Here is a 15,954-nt window from a genome sequence, read left to right as displayed (position 1 = left end):
CTGTAATCCTAGCACTCTGGGAGGCCGAGGCGGGCGGACTGTTTGAGCTCAGGAGTTCGAGACCAGCCTGAGCAAGAGTGAGACCCTGTCTCTACTAAAAAAATAGAAAGAAATTAGCTGGACAACTGAAAATATATATAGAAAAAATTAGCCGGGCACGGTGGCGTGTGCCTGTAGTCCCAGCTACTCGGGAGGCTGAGGCAGGAGGATCGCTTGAGCCCAGTGTTTGAGGTTGCTGTGAGCTAGGCTGACGCCATGGCACTCCAGCCAGGGCAACAGAGCCAGACTCTGTCTCAAAAAATAAAAAAATAAAGGTGTCCTTCCCCCCGCCCACCTTTCCAGCAAGGCAAATGATAACTGAGGACAAATATAGCTGCATGATAAAATCCCATTTATCTTCAACAGAGAAGGAGTCCTTACAGAAGGTCCCAAAACAAAAATGGGCAAAGGAAATAAAGAAGCAACTCCCAAAAGTATACCGTGTGTTAACAATAAACGGGTTAACTAATAGTCAAAAGAATGCCCAGGAAAACAGACACCATCTTAGCATCGAGACACCCAAATGCCAATAGTGTTCATTCATTCATTAAAAAAAAAAAATCTAGAGTTACAAGGGTGACAGTGACAACAGAACCCTGGCCCTCAGGCTTGTAGTCCAGTGTGAGGCTTGACATGTGTCCACCTTTCGACCTAGTAAAATCACCTTCTAAGAATTTTTCTGAGGAAGCTACCCCCGATAAACGGAAAGATTTATGGACAAGGACAAACATCACTGCATTATTTATGCAACTGAAAACCGGAAAGGACCTAAATGCTCAGCAATGCGGAAGTGGCCAGAACAAATTCCAACAGCCCGGTGATGTATTTTAAATCATGCTTTTTTAAAAAAAAATAAGAAGATGAAGTAGAAAAGCAGGATATTCAACTGTATCTACAGTATCCTTGCAGTTTTATTTTTATCTGTCTGTGGCCGTGTATCTAGAAAGAGAAAAGAGATGGGAAGGAAACACATCGACCAGCAACTGCACGCTGTAAACATCCCAGGTGGTGCAAACTGTTTACTTGGTAAGTCCTGCATCTAGAATATACACAGAACTCTTTCGACCCAATAATAAAAGGACAAACAACTCAACTTTCACATGGGCAAAGAACTGAACAGACGTTTCTCCAAAGAAGACACACAAGCACGTCCAATAAGCACGTGAAGGATGCTCATCACCATCCGCCGACAGGGACGCACATCAAAACCACAGTGAGATGCACTTCACGCTCCCTAGGACGGCGTGATCAGAGTGACAAGCTGAACCTCGCACGCCGCTGAGGGGAATGTCGAGTGGGGCAGTCGCTTTGGAAAACAGTCTGGCGGTTCTTTAAAGAGTTAAACAAATTCCACTCCTAGACATAGAAACATACATGTCCACATAAAAACTTGCAGGTTAATGCGCACGGCAGCATTATTCCTAATAGGCAAAACGTGGGGACAACCCCAGTGTCCATCAATGGACGAATAGGTAAATAAAACGTGGCAGGGCCACGCAACGAACACTACTCAGGAATAAAAAGAAATGAAGCGCTGATACATGCTCGCCACGGATGAAATCTGAAAGCACTCTGCCAAGTGAAAGAAGCCAGTCACGAAGGACCACGTACTGCATGATTTCATTTACAGGAAATGTCCAGAATCTATAGGCAAAAACATCCAGGTCAGGGAGTGAAGGAACGGGGAATAGGGGGTGATGGCTCAAAGGTGAGGGTTTCTTTTGGGGCTAACTACAATGTTCTAAAACCGACTGTGGTGATGGATGCACAACTCTACCAAACGCTGAAAACCAATGAACTGTGTACTTTTAATGAGTGAATTGTAAGGTCTGTGAATTATATCTCGATAAAGCTGTTTTTTGAAAATTCCGGATGGCGAGATTAACAAGTGATTTTTTTTTTTGAGACAGAGTCTCACTGTGTTGCCTAGGCTAGAGTGCCGTGGCGTCATCATAGCTCACAGCAACCTCAAACTCCTGGGCTCAAGCGATCCTCCTGCCTCAGTCTCCCGAGTAGCTGGGACTACAGGCACACGCCACCATGCCCAGCTAATTTTTTCTATATATTTTTAGTTGTCTGATTAATTTCTTTCTATTTTTTAGTAGACACGGGGTCTCGCTCTTGCTCAGGCTGGTCTCGAACTTCTGAGCTCAAACAATCTGCCCACCTTGGCCTCCCAGAGTGCTAGGATTACAGGCGTGAGCCACCTTGCCCGGCCAACAAGTGATTTTTATTTTCTTCCTTAGACGTTTCAACTTTTGTTTTTCTTACAAGGAACACATCTTACTCTTACAGTTAGCAAAGAGTCAAAGTGTACCACCAAGGTGCTGATGCCTTCCCGTGGTGACAGCCACCGTGCCAGCTGCCTGCGTGACGGTCCCCTTCTCCCAGCTCCGTGAGGGGTGTGAGAAGACCGAGGCTCAGGCCGCACGAGGTCACTCAGCGACACGGCAGAGCTGGAGATGGAACCCCAGCTTTTCCAGAGCCCACCCCTTTTCTACTAATAACTTCACACAGCAAACCACGGTGGGGCACCCAGGTGCACGAGGCGGGTCTCTTCACGTGACCTCCTCAAGTACTCCCCTCAAAGCCAGCAGTCGTCAAGGAGAGCAGCAGGAATCCTGACCCAAATGCCAGTGCCAGGCCACCCCTGGGTAAGTGCCTCCCCTCTTTGGCCTATGGCCTCATTTGTAAAATGAGATTACCCCTCTACCCCTGAGATAAGGGAGGGGCCTGTGCCAGTCCCAGATTCTCTTGCCTAGGTGGCAGTAAACAAGAGTATTTGGACCCAACAGCTGGTGGTGGCACATTAAGTCAGATGGCCCCATGTGCTGAAGCCTGCTCCACTCACTGGCCTCGGGCTTCCTCCCCCAGGACCAGACAGGCTCAGGCTGCTGTCAGACTTGGGAGCTCTGCGCAGGGGTCCACGAGGGCGCCGTCTCTGGGCTCTGCCTGCACACTCCCCCAACCCCCTCCTAACGCAACAACGCTCACCGAACACCTGCGCTGCGCCTGGAACTGTGCTGGGGACACAGCAGGGCCCGAGACGGCCCAGCCCTGCCCTCCTGGGGCTCTGAGTCCAGTGGGGAACACAGACCTATCCCCAGACAGGGACAGCCCAGAGTGGGCGGAGCTGGGACGGGGGAGCCGGAAAAGCTCAGCACTGCAGACCCCAAGGGCTGAGTCCAGGCGCAGCAGGGACGGCAGCTCCCCAGCGAAATGAGCACTGTCCGGTCATCATGATCACAGTGGGCAGAACTGAGCCGGGAAGCAAGGACCCCAAGCCCACGACAGAAGGAGGTTACAGAACAAGGAGTGACAGGGAGAAAGAAGAGAGAGGAGATGTGGAGGCTGGAGCTGGGCAGCTACTGGCTGGCCACCCCTGACACCCGTGACACACCTCGCTCTCGGTAGGGTTGGGGAATCAGGTCACCTGCCGCAAAGGTAGAAAGACAGATCAGTTACCAGAACCTCAGCTCCCGCCCCATGACAGGGCGAGGCCCTGGGATCAAATCGCTCCCCTAAATGGCGGGGCGTCCTACACAGAAAGGTGGGGAAACAGACACGCAGTGGGAAAGGACCTTGGGTACCGTCTTGCTGCACAGAGAGGGCAAGTGTGCTGGCCTATGACTCACAGCAAGTCAACAGCAAAGACAGGTCTATGTCCCAGTCCTGCACTCCCACGTTCCCACCAGGCTGGCAGGGGGACACCAGAGGCAGGCTTGGTGCCCCCCACAGCCCCTCTTCTTCTCTTCCCACCTCCTTTCCTGGACCCGGGGCTGCGTGAGGGCAGGGACCGTGCAACTGGCTCGTGGCCAGTGCTGAGAGGGCACTGCACACCACTTCCTTCTCCACCTGCCAGCTTAGCTCCTGCTCAGAGCCAGGCACAGGCCACACGGTGTTGGCACCAGGGATGCAGTGGCACCAAACCAAACACACCCCCGTCTTGTGATGCTTACAGTCCAGGGGCCAGGAGAGAACATCAGCAGGCCTACAGAGGGACAGCTCACTGACCCCTGACAGGGGAACCCACCCAGAGGGCCAGGAAGGCAGGCTGTGGGCACCCGAAAGATAAGCTAGAGCCAGCTGTGTGAGTGGCGCCACCCTCCAAGATAGGCTGTGGGGAACTCCTGCAAGTCCAGGACGGAAGGAAAGCCACGGTGGCCTGAACTCAGCACGTGCATGGCAAGGTGATCCCAGTCGTGGTCAGTGAGGGTGGCAGGGGCCGGGTCATGCCGGGTCTCCTAAGCTGTTGCAGGAACTATGGATCAGTGTAAAAGGCAGCAGGGGGTGGGGTGATCCCGAAGCACAATTTGAAACAGAATGACAAGGTCTGCTTTTTCGAGCCGTGGCGGCTAGGCGGAGAGCCGGCTGCAGAGGGAGCAGGGGAGCAGTCAGGAGGCCCCTCCACCTGCGGGGCGGGAGGGAGGGGACCAGGAAAGCAGAGGCAAAATAGATGCTTGCTGGCAGAGAACGCAGGAACAAATGACTCAAGGAACGAAATCTTCCTTCCTCCCTGCCCTCCTCGTGTCCCCCGACTGTCGAGGCCCCAGTGCCTGGGTTACAAGGCTCGGGGTGCCCAGACTGGGGCACTCAGTAGCAGACCCACTTTGCCCCAGAGTCCCCGAGGTTCCTGGAGGTGTTCGGTGCTTTGGCTCCTCCTAGAAGCCAGCTGGACAGAACGCAGTCCCTCGCGTAGCTGCTGGGTCCAGTCGGGGGAGACAGCCCCAAACAAGTAACAACAGTGTGCGGAGGTGCCATGGGAACCCAGGAGAGCAGAGCAGAACCCTGGGGATCAGAGAAGACCTTGCCAAAGAGGTGACATCTCAGGCAGCTCAACAAGGACGAGCAGGAGTTCATCAGGAAAGGCAGGGCACTGGCGAGGGGCATGCTGAGCAGAGGGCACCAGCGTTTGTGGGCCAGGAGGGGGCTGGGTGTCCATAATGGACGGGCCTCCGGCACCAGGCTCAGGGGTGTGGACTTCATCCTGCGGTGAGAGGAGCCCTGGGAGGCTTTCCCTGCCCAGGGTAGAGGATCAGAGCCATTCTCCCTGGGGAGCCAGGCTGCTGGGCCTGAACCCAGATCCTCCCCTTGCTATCTGTGTGGCCCTGGCACCCCCATGAGCCTCTAAGTCCTCCTCCTTCCCGCTGTTGTAAAGATTGAGTAACTGCATGTGAGGAGCTTAGACCGGTACAGGCTCCACAACGGGGGCTGTGAGCAGCAGCAGCAGCAGCAGCAGGAAGCACGGCCACATCACCGGGTCCCTTTCCTGGGGTTCGTTTTCACCCTCTGGCAGCCCCACTCTCCCACCACCCTCCCCGCCCCGTTGCTCTCGGGAACCAAATGAGTTCAGCTGTGATAGTGCTTTGCTTTGCAAAAAGGGGAGGCCTGCACAGAACCCAGTTCTCCACTGCATGGCTGACGGCAGCTGGTGACAGCCTGGAAGTCTGTGCAGAGACGGAGGGGTGGGTGTGAAGGTGCCACACGAGTCTGACCCCTGTGGGTCCCAGGCGCCAGCTTGCAGCAGGGGCCCACCCACTCCACCAGGGGAGACGGTCCCATCTGGAGGGAATGGGAGCCTCCGACTGCAGGGCTCCCAACCCGGGCTTCTGCCAGGGAAGGGGAAGGGCGCCGGGCAAGCCCCATGAGCCAGGTGGCTGCTGGCAGACACTTCCAAACCTCCACCCCACCTTGAGGCAACAGCTCAGTGCCAGCTGCCTAGAGGAAGGGAAGGGGTGAGAACAACTTCTGAGTGCCTACTGTGTACCCCATCCACCACCAACCCATCCACGGGGGAGAGCCTGCCGGGAGCCAGGCACCACGCTTTCAGGGGACACAAAGGTGAGCCAAGATGGAGACGGCCCTGCCTTCGTGGAACTTCCTTCCTAACACGGGAAACATAACAAAGCATGATGGATCTCTCTCACTCCTTCCGGCACCCAGCCTCTGACCTCCCCCTTCGCGTCGCCCACCCACGCTAACCTGAAGCAGCAGACCCCAGCCCCCCCGTGCCGCTCCGGCCCAGGAGCCCTGTGTGGGCTCAGCCACAGAGGGGGCCGCTCCAAATCCACTCTGGCGAAGGGCTGTGGCACCTTCCTCTCGCTCAGCACTGGATTCAGGGTGTGCGCCAAGCTGCGTGGGCCCTCGGCCTGGCGCTCTGGTCTTCCCAGAGAGTCCGAAAGCCTTGAAAGAGACTCATCTGCCCAGTGGCTTCACGAATGGGAAAAGTGGCACAGCGAGGTCAGGGGACAGCCGGGGCATGGAGGAGCCGAAGTCACACTCGGGCAGATTACCCCTGACCACTGGTCATCTGGGCCCACCTGCGCCTTACAGCCCGGGGAGGAGGGACTGTCACTTCACTTCCTGAGAGGAGGGAGTCGGGTCAGGTTGGTGGCAGTGATACGCCCTCGTGCAACTTTACGTGCCCTTCCTGAGCACCTGCACTGGCCAGTTACCGTTCCAGCTCTTTCCAACTGTGGATTAATCTAATCCTCAGTCCCCACATAAACGGGGACACTGAGGCAAAGAAGCTGAGTGAGTTCCCCAAGGGCAGAGCTGGGACTGGTGCCCGGTGGCTCCTGCACTGCCTCTCATGCCATTGCCATCGTACAGAAATGGGAACAAGGGCCACTGTGGGCTCCATGTTCTCCTGCTGGAAACCCTTGGGCCAGCTGTGTTTCGGAATTCAGAATTTTCTGGATTTCATAAGAGGAACAGAATACCTAAATTATGCTAAGCCCCTAGAGGGGTCTGGGCAAGTTTTTAGAGCTTTCTGGATCCAGGGACTAAGGGACCTGAAGTCACCCGAACAGGAACCCCGGTGGGGGGAAGGCAAGCACCCAACTTCACAGCCCACATGCTTCCCACACCCCACGCAGGGGCGGGGGTGTCCTGGGCAGGCCAAGGATGTGCTGGCTGGTGGGGAGACGGAGGGGAGGGGCTCGGAGACCCAAGGAGAGAACGGATGGCAGAGAACTGTCACCTCAGCGGTGTTATTGGAAACACTGGCAATGGCAAAACCTGGTGGAGAAGGAGGTTCAGAGAGATTTGGTGACGGTATCAATAAAGTCAAATGTCAGCTATTAGCCAATCTGGAGCCATGAAAGCCTAGAGCCAACAGGCTCCTGGCCCAAGGCCACCTCCCTGGTCTGCCACCTCAGTGTCACCCCATTCATGCCACCCCCTTCCCAGGGTTCTGTTAAAAAACACCCATCAAGCCCCTTCTTAAAACCCTCTGTGGCCCCCCACAAGGCCTCACCTGCCTGCTCCAGCCTCCCCTCCGACCCCCGCTTCCTCTGCCTTACTGAGATTGACTTATTTTCTGTCCTTCAGATGTGCCACACTCGCGCTCTCTGCCTCCAGTCCCTGGCACCTACCTCCAGCTGCTCCTCGCCTGGCCAACTCCTGAGATTTATCTATCTGATGCCCCTTCTAGGAAGCTGCCTTTGCCCTGCCCTCCCCCCCAGGCACACCAGTGAACCCTCCCCAGTCAGAATCCCCGAAACCTGGCTTGATAAAATTATTTACTGTGTGTCGCCGTCATTTGACTGTGACCTCCATGGAGGCAGGGACCAGGCCTGTCTTCTGCCCCAACCACTAACACTTGGCACGGCCACACCATGCTGAATGAATGACGGGTTGCAGGGTCACCAAATCAGGCATGCAACAGGGACGAGCGTCTACCAAGTACCAGACACGGTACATTGCAGGAAGAACACGTCCCAAGGACCAAGGGGTAGAACAAGCAGCCAATGCCGAGGACAGAGGAGTAGCACAGGCCTCTCAGGACTCTAGAGCTGTCTAGGAACCACAGTGAACCAGGGCCTACTGGGCCGGGTCCTTTACTCCCTCTGTTTTTCATCCCTGCGAGGCCAGAAGAGTCATCTCCATTTTATAAATGGTTTTGGGCTATAGATAAAAAGACTGTGCTAAGCTGAACGGAATGTAGCCACATGCCTAACTCACGCAGCCAGAACACAGGGGTTCCAGGTGGGACTCTAGCGTCAGACCACCGGGGTTTGAATCCCAGCTGGGCCACCTACTGTGTGACATCAGATAAGTTACTTCACCTCTCTGGGTCTCCACTTCCTCATCTGCAAATTCCGGCAAACAGCCCCTACCTCCTGGGGTGGTTGTGAGATTTAAATAAGATAATTCATGAAAGGCACTGAGGCCAGCACCTGGCACACGGAAGGCAGTGACTGGTGACTGCCGAGGCCATCCAGAGGGCAGGAGCTTAACCCCCCTGCTCTGCTGCAGCAGGCGGCCTTCCCAGCTCGAATTTCTGCAGTTACCCTAAGTCAGACACTTCAATGCTCGCCTATCAATTTGCTCCAAACCAAGTCTTTGAGGTCAATGCCAACCACCCTTGAACCAGGTCTGGAAGGCGGGCTTGAGACTGAGTGCTGAATGGCAGAGCTGAATTAAGGGGCCCCGGGCACAAGGACAGCCAGAGCTGGCTGTCGGAGCCGCCTGGGAAGCCTTTGTGAAAACACAGCTCTCTGGCCCCCCGAGCCCAGCGACTGCTTCAGCTGCAGCCAGGCCAGTCCGGGGCATTCGGCTCCACGGTTCTTAATCCTTTTGGAGCCGGATGGCTGTGAGGGCTCAGGAGAGCCAGGACGCCTCACTTCCAGAAGCACACACGCGCGCTTCTATTGACTCACTCAACAACTATTTACCGAGTGCCAGCTGGGTGCCAGCTCTGCGTGCTCTCTGGGGGTTCAGAATGGACGCCCGGGCAGCCTGTCTGTAGACCTCAGAGGACGAGCCTCGGTCCCGGCACCAACTGGATTAACCACCGCAGAAAGGTTTCTTGCGAATACCTCCATAGGGTATTAAATCTGAAGGAAAAAACCTCATTTCTTCTGACATTCATCCAGTGCCCGAGCTGTGTGCCAGACTGGGGTCACAGAGGTGACTCGCACATAGTCTTTGCCCTTGAAGGGGGAAATCCGATGCGAGCACAAATGAAGAGCTGGAAATGCAAAGAATCAGGGCAGCCCGCCTGCACGTGCGAGCACCGAGAGCCGCTGGGGGTGAAGCGTGTAAAGGGCTTGGGCTGGCAGAGAGCAGGCACTCATGCCACAGGACCGTTAACCCGATCGTGTCCCAACGGGGCAGAGGGGTGGGGTGGTGGCCCATTCTACAGAGGAGACTCAGGCCCAGGGAGGAGCTGCGACTTGCCCAAAGTCATCGGCTGGCATATGGAGAGGCTGGGGCTCACGTCTCACATGGAATCTTGGTCCCCTTGCTGCCTCTCATGGTACTAGGTCAAGACATGCTGATTTAGGTTTAGCTCAGAGAGGTCGGGGAACTTGCCCATGGTCACCCAGCTGATAACACACAGGGTCAGGCTTGCAGCCCGCAGCCCTTTCCAGACCAGGTCAGGGACTGTTGGGGTGTTGGGCACTCATCTTGGAGGAGTGGGCGTCCGAGGGAAAGCAGGACGCTGTCGGTGGGGGCGCACATACACGTGCACAACACAGGCAGGAAACAAACTGATTGCCGGGGGCTGCAGGTGGGGGCAGAGGAGCGGTGACCAGGACTCACAAGGGAGCACGTGCTGGGCATTTATGTACCATGGATCGGGCACTGCATTACCTCACTTAATCCCATCGTCACCCTATGAGGACGCACTACCGTCAGCTACATTTCAGACACAGAAGAATCGAGGCACACAGAACAATCGCCCAAAGTCACGTGGCTGCCCGGTGGCAGAGTCTACTTGCCAACTCCAGCAGCAGGAGTGAAGCTGGGCCCAGATGGAAATCTGAGCGGAGGCATCAAGGCCACCCTGCTCAACCCCACTCCCTTCCCCCCTGCGACGCCACCGCATATGCTAAAACAAGTCAACTCTTTCAACCCAGGGCCTCTTTCCACCAGTGACAGATGCATTTCCACCCGTCAAACCAGTTCCAAGGACTCCATTTGCAGCATGGTTTCAATGTGAACAAACAGTACGACATGTCCGCACACCTGGATCCCCATTTAAGAACACCATGCCAGCTGGGTGTGGTGGCACACGCCTGTAGTCCCAGCTACTCAGGAGGCTGATGCGGGGGGATTGCTTGGGGCCAGGAGGTCAAGGCCAACCTGAGCAGCATGGCAAGAACCCGTCTTTTCCTCTTTTTTAGTATCTTTTTAAATTTTTTGGAGATGGGGGTCTCGCTCTTGCTGAGGCTGGTCTCGAACTCCTGAGCTCAAGCGATCCTGTCTCAGCCTCCCAGAGTGCTAGGATTACAGGCGTGAGCCACCGCGCCCGGCCTAAGAACTTGTCTTTATTAAGAAAAGAAGGCCGGGCGCGGTGGCTCACGCCTGTAATCCTAGCTCTCTGGGAGGCCGAGGTAGGCGGATTGTTTGAGCTCAGGAGTTCGAGACCAGCCTGAGCAGGAGCGAGACCCCGTCTCTACTAAAAATTAGAAAGAAATTATCTGGACAACTAAAATACATAGAAAAAATTAGCCGGGCATGGTGGCGCATGCCTGTAGTCTCAGCTACTCAGGAGGCTGAGGCAGGAGGATCGCTTGAGCCCAGGAGTTTGAGGTTGCTGTGAGCTAGGCTGACGCCACGGCACTCACTCTAGCCAGGGCAACAGAGTGAGACTCTGTCTCAAAAAGAAAAGAAAAAAAACAATACCATGTCTCATACCGACCCCTCCACCCCCAAAGCTGAGGTGACCAGAGACGGTCGCAGGGTTCGGCCCCCTTCACCCTGCAGACCTCTCTACGGGAGGAGTTCCCTGGCGGGCAACCCTCCCCACGCAGTTCAGCACTAACGGTCAGGGAGTGGGGATGAGTCACTGGCAGGACTGGAGAGGGGGAGACAAGTCTCCCAGACTGTGGCTGGTGTCATGTGCTCTCGATCACAAGTTCCTCTCACACGCCCGCTTTGCAAACCCCACAGAGTTCAGCTGGGAGTGGGGAGAGCGGCCGAGCTCGGGTCATCCGTGCAGTTTGGTCTGGAAGGGATCCTGGTACAAGTGTAGCCTTGGCCGCCCTCAGAGCTGGGACCACAGGATCTGCCACCACGTGATGGGGTGGGGTGCAGCTGGCTAGCACCCCCGCCCCTGGCACCCACGTGCCCAGCCTGGCAGTACCGAAGCAGCCTCTTCCACTCACGATTTCCACCCTGCCTCCTCCCCAGGCTCCACTTCCCATCCACACGCACCTGGCTCCGGCTCACTGCGAGACCCCATCGGCCCCCACCGGGTTCATCCCACCCTCTCAGACATGCTGGGTGGTCGGCAGAGCAGGGACTGCTGGCCCTGTCATCACAGATGGGGAAACAAACAATGGTCTGCAAGAACTAGTGCTTGCTGGAGGCCACAAAGCCCTGCTGCTGCTGCTGCTGCTGCTGCCTCCGCTGGCCTGGAAGCCTCCCCCCCCACCCCAGGCTGCTCAGCCCCCTCGGGGATGACACTGCTAGATGGCTCCCAGATATGGCCTGGCCACACATGCCCCTGGGTGCTCATTCAACAGCTATCACTGAATGTCCTCGGGGCGGCTGAGGAAAGTGAAAAAGAACAGATCCAGGTCTGCCCTCCCACCGCAGTGGGGGAGAGAGACCACCACCAAGAAAGCAAACAGCTAACATAACATCACACGGCCACTAGTGCAACGAGGAAAACAAGCGGGACCCGGGGCAGGACACTGCGTGAGGCGGGATGCCCGGGAAGGTCCCTCTGAGGCGCCGGGTCCTGCCTCTGTAGGCCCGAGGACCTTCCTCACCATCTCCCTCCTCCGGGTCATCTCACCTCCAGGAAGGCCACAACCCAGACCCCTGCAGGGCCTGAAGGGGCTCTTGCCCTCAGGCAGACACTCCAGGGGCTCCACCCAGCTGGGCCACCTCCTCTCGAGTCCCAGTCCCTGGCCGCTCTCTCCGACAGGGGCGAAGCTGTGCTGGGGTGCCCCCGCTGCTTTCTCCCAGCCCCGGACTCTCCTGTGCCCCCAGCCTAGGCAACTCCTCCGTCTCTAGCACGGCAGAACAGCTTCGGGACGACCGAGTCTCTCCCAATTCAGATCCACCAGCTCTTGTGTCACCCCTTGGCCTTGGGGTCGTGCCACCCGGTGGGCCCCAGATGGACTCCTCCATCACCCTGCCCACAAGGTCCACAACTCAGATGACACCCCGTGTCTCCCCATGGCTTACAGAGCAGTGACAACAAATCTCCACTCCTGTTCAAGACCACCAACTCTTTCCTGCAGCCCCCCAAGCCCAAGACCCTCTGGCATCTCAAATGGGTAGCCCCTTGGACCAACTCTCTGTACCATGATTCCTCTTCTACACCCTGGCGAACCCCCACCTCCTGCAGCCCCAAGGCCAGTCACGACTCCACTGTTCCTCCCCAGGCACAGAGGCTATCACCTGCTCCTTGGCATTCGTTCGCAAGGATTTCTCTGCCCTGCAAATCCCCTTGTCCAAACTCCCCGACTTCACCAATGACCCCTCCCTGCCCAGGCCCAAGATCGCCCGGGTCCCCACTGCCAGGCCAACTCCTCAAGTCCTCTCCCCAGCCAAGAGAGACCAACTCTTCCAGCCCAGGCCACGTCATCGCCTCTCCTCCTCAGACCCACCGCCTCCTCCAGAGTGTGAGTCCTGACCAGTCCCTGCAGCCCCGCTCTAAACTGCTGGCAATAAGAGGCTCCTCCAGCCTGCAAGGTGTCACCACCTCCACCCCTCCCCCAGGGCAGACCACCCAGCAACCCTCCTCTCAACTCCAGACCCCAAAGGACCTTTTTTCTTCGCGGTCATTCTCCTTTCCCCTCGAATGCTTTCACTGCCTCTCCAAAACTACCCATGAAAAAAAAAAGCAAAAAGAAAAACAAAAAAATTACAAATCTGCCTGGGTAACAGCTGCTATTTATGTGGCAGAAATTTCCAAGGACTATCTTGTTTAATCCTCACAAGTACCCCAAGGTGGAAATTAGCACCTCCATTTGCACAGGAAAAAATCCAGGAGGCTTAGCGAGGAAAAGCGGTTTATCCAAAGCCAAACCTTTTTGGGGACGTGCACTTTACCCCCCACTTCCAACCTGTGTCAAACTCTCCCATGCTCTCACCACTGAGCGTTCAGCCCACACACTGACCATCTTCCCTTCCCCTCACCCGAGGCCCACAAACTGACTGCCATCTCTGCCTCGCTCCTGGAAGCTTCCTTCTGAAGCAGCCACATCCAGGCCCCACCCCATGAACTAACTCCCCTATCCTGGCCCCTAAAATGACCCACACTGCCTGGATAACAATAACTGCAACTTCTTGAAGGCTCACCCTGGCCAATCACCTTTCACACATGATTTCATCTAGTCTTCTCCTAAACCCTGTGGCACGAGTATTGTCACCTACTTCACAGATGGGAAAACTGAGGCTGGGAGGAGTTAGGTAACCAGCCAGAGGTCACAAAGCAGGTAAGGGGCGGAGTCAGGATTTGACCTGGAGCCTCTGCTCCTGACCACCCTGCTCTGTCTCTCCAGGTCTTTCCCCTTCCTGCTCTGAACCCCCTGGACTGGATACCATGCAACACAGAGCCAGGGCCCATTCTCACTCTTCCCTTCTTCGGCCCCAATCCCCCAAGCCCTACAACCCAAAACTGACCAGCTATCCCTGGGAGCTAGAACACAAGGCCTTGGCTGGCTCCCAATGCCAAGAGTCTTAATTTAACCACTGTCTCTTTAACAAAAACTAGGCAAACTGGCATCTATGGCGGGCTCCCTGTGTGTTCCGTTTCCAGATACCATGTTTCCCACCCTCACATCAAAGCTACCAATTCCTCCACTGACCACAGAGTGGCAACAATTTCTCCCCTTTCCCCACCGGCTCCACCCCAGCAAGACTGACAGACTGCACCCACAGGCAAACAGACTCAACACTGCTCTCCATCTTTCCAGCGACTGACTTTCCCCCTTCCCACCCTCTGGGTCCAACACATCCCTCCAGCTGCCCTTTCAGCTCCAACACTGACCTAACCTTCTCCAAAGGGCCACGGACTTACCCCTCTCCCAACACCTCAGGCCACCAAACTTCAATGCTCTCGACTGCTACTGGCCAGAAACTCCAATTCCTGACTTGATAACATTCCCCAACTCTTTCTCAGGAAGGAAAGAGAAAACTCTTTCATAGCCAGGCCCCAAACTTCCTCTGTTCCTGAAATACTGACAACTTTCTTTCTGCTTCCTTTTTTTGTGAGGAGGAGGTGGCGTGCAGTGGCCTTTCTTATCCTTAATGCCTAGATCTAACACTGCCTCTGACTCCCTCACCCAAATACAAATCGACCATTGGCTCTACGCCTTTTCTGCGAGTTTATCTTTACTCCCTTTTACCAATTCCTTTTCAGCCACAGTCCAGGTTTACATTCCTCTTCCTCTTTTCAGCCAAGAATGTGACCAACACGACCACTCCTTATCCCGAGGCTTGCAGACCAGCAATTTAACTTCCTCCCATCCCCATGTGCCCCTCAAACTCTTCCAACTGCCCCTTCAGGGCCAGTGTTGACCCACTCTTCCTCCCCTCTCTCTGGGGGAACTATGAACTCAAAGGCTGCCACCCTCCCAATCTCACAAACCGCCAAACTTTCTTTAATTGCCCGTTGTTTTTAGGATTTAACAATTTTCCTTTGTCAAATCCTAAAACAATCACCCTCAGCGTCGCAGGGTGGGGGACGCATAAACTAGACACTTTTCACTTTCCCAACCCTATAGCCACCCCTCTTTAATAGCCTCCGGCTCTAAACTAACAACTGTCTCCTTAAATCATCATTAGGTGCAATTCATTAAGCGCCACCTCCGAGCTGGGCCCTGCACTGATCTCTCCCGACTCCCAGGTCCCCTCGAACCCGCCCCCGCCACACCGCCGTAGCTACCGTGTCTCCAAGGGTCTTTGGGTTCCACTGCTCCGGACACGATATCCTCGTCGGAAGGGAATGTAACGCGCTTGGCTGCAGCCTTGAGGCGCCCGTCGGCGGGGGGCGATGCTGGGCTGGGAGACCCGGCCTCGGCGGGGGCCTCTTCGGCGTCGCAGTCCGCGCCCGGCCCGGGCGGCGCCTCCTGCGGCGGGATCTCCATCGCCGCCGCCGCCTCCTCACGGGGGCCCCGGGGACATGCCCCGGGCCCCGGGCTTGTCTCTCCGGGCCCGCCCGCCGTCCCGGGGCATGGGCTCCACCGCTGCTTCAGGCGCCGCCTCCGTCCGCTCTCCGCGTCGTTGTAGTCGTCGCCGCCGGGAGCCCAAGCGCGCCTCCTCAGAGCCCCGCGTGCGCCTGCTCGTTCGCAGCCGCACTTTCGCTACAGGCCGGCGAGCCCGCCGCGCACGAAGACAGGAAGAAATCGATTTAAGCTATTTGCAGGTAAAGTTGCCTCGCGGGTGATATGAAGCGGGAAACAAAGAGCAGGAAGAGCCACGGCAAAAAGAAACGTGAGCAGCGAATCTGCAGAGCCAGAACCGCAGAGCTCGAGGGGCGGGGCGAGGGGGACGCGGTCTCCCAGAGCAGCGCGCAAGCGCGAACCCGAGCCGCCCCCGCCCGCGTCCCCGCCCCCCGCCCCGTCTAGATAACTCATTTCAGGCTCGCACACATTCGTCACAGGCCCAGGTAATAGAGAAGGGAATACAGAAGACAGAAATGAAAGAATCTGACGCTAGCTTAGCTGATGAGAGGTAGAGGGATGGAGAAGGAAGGGCGATAGGACTGCCTTGGGTACATGAGCACAGGCGATGGCTGCTGCTAGAGGGGTCCTCTGCCTGGAGACGCAGCCTCGGCACCCTTGCCAGTTAGTCGCTAGTCTTCCGTTTGTAGAGTGCAGGCACATCAATAGCTCTCTGTATCTGGGTAGCGTTGCATAAAATATAATTGTAATCGAAATTACAATAATAAAATAAATACGAACCTATGAGGGGTAAAAAAAAAAACTAGGGGAAGGAAGAAATTCC

At 56.1% G+C, this 15,954-nt stretch overlaps 1 protein-coding gene across 2 annotated transcripts in view; it reads right to left on the bottom strand.

Moving 5' to 3' along the window:
* Nucleotides 1-15,458, bottom strand: part of PPP1R37 (protein phosphatase 1, regulatory subunit 37) — a 44,047-nt gene extending 28,589 nt beyond the window's left edge. Inside the window, exon 1 of one of the 2 annotated variants that reach the window (XM_012653510.1) lies at nucleotides 14,894-15,458. In XM_012653510.1, coding sequence (XP_012508964.1) covers nucleotides 14,894-15,095 — 202 coding nt within the window. In that variant the 5' untranslated portion in view covers nucleotides 15,096-15,458. The remainder of the gene's footprint in view (nucleotides 1-14,893) is intronic. The other variant, XM_012653509.1, reaches the window with a different exon arrangement.
* Between the last annotated feature and the right edge of the window lie 496 nt (nucleotides 15,459-15,954).

Source organism: Propithecus coquereli, unplaced genomic scaffold, assembly GCF_000956105.1.
Source record: "Propithecus coquereli isolate 6110/MARCELLA unplaced genomic scaffold, Pcoq_1.0 Scaffold42, whole genome shotgun sequence".
NCBI lineage: Eukaryota > Metazoa > Chordata > Mammalia > Primates > Indriidae > Propithecus > Propithecus coquereli.
The sequence above is the reverse complement of the archived record's forward strand: the minus strand, read 5'-3'. Positions and strand labels throughout refer to the sequence as shown.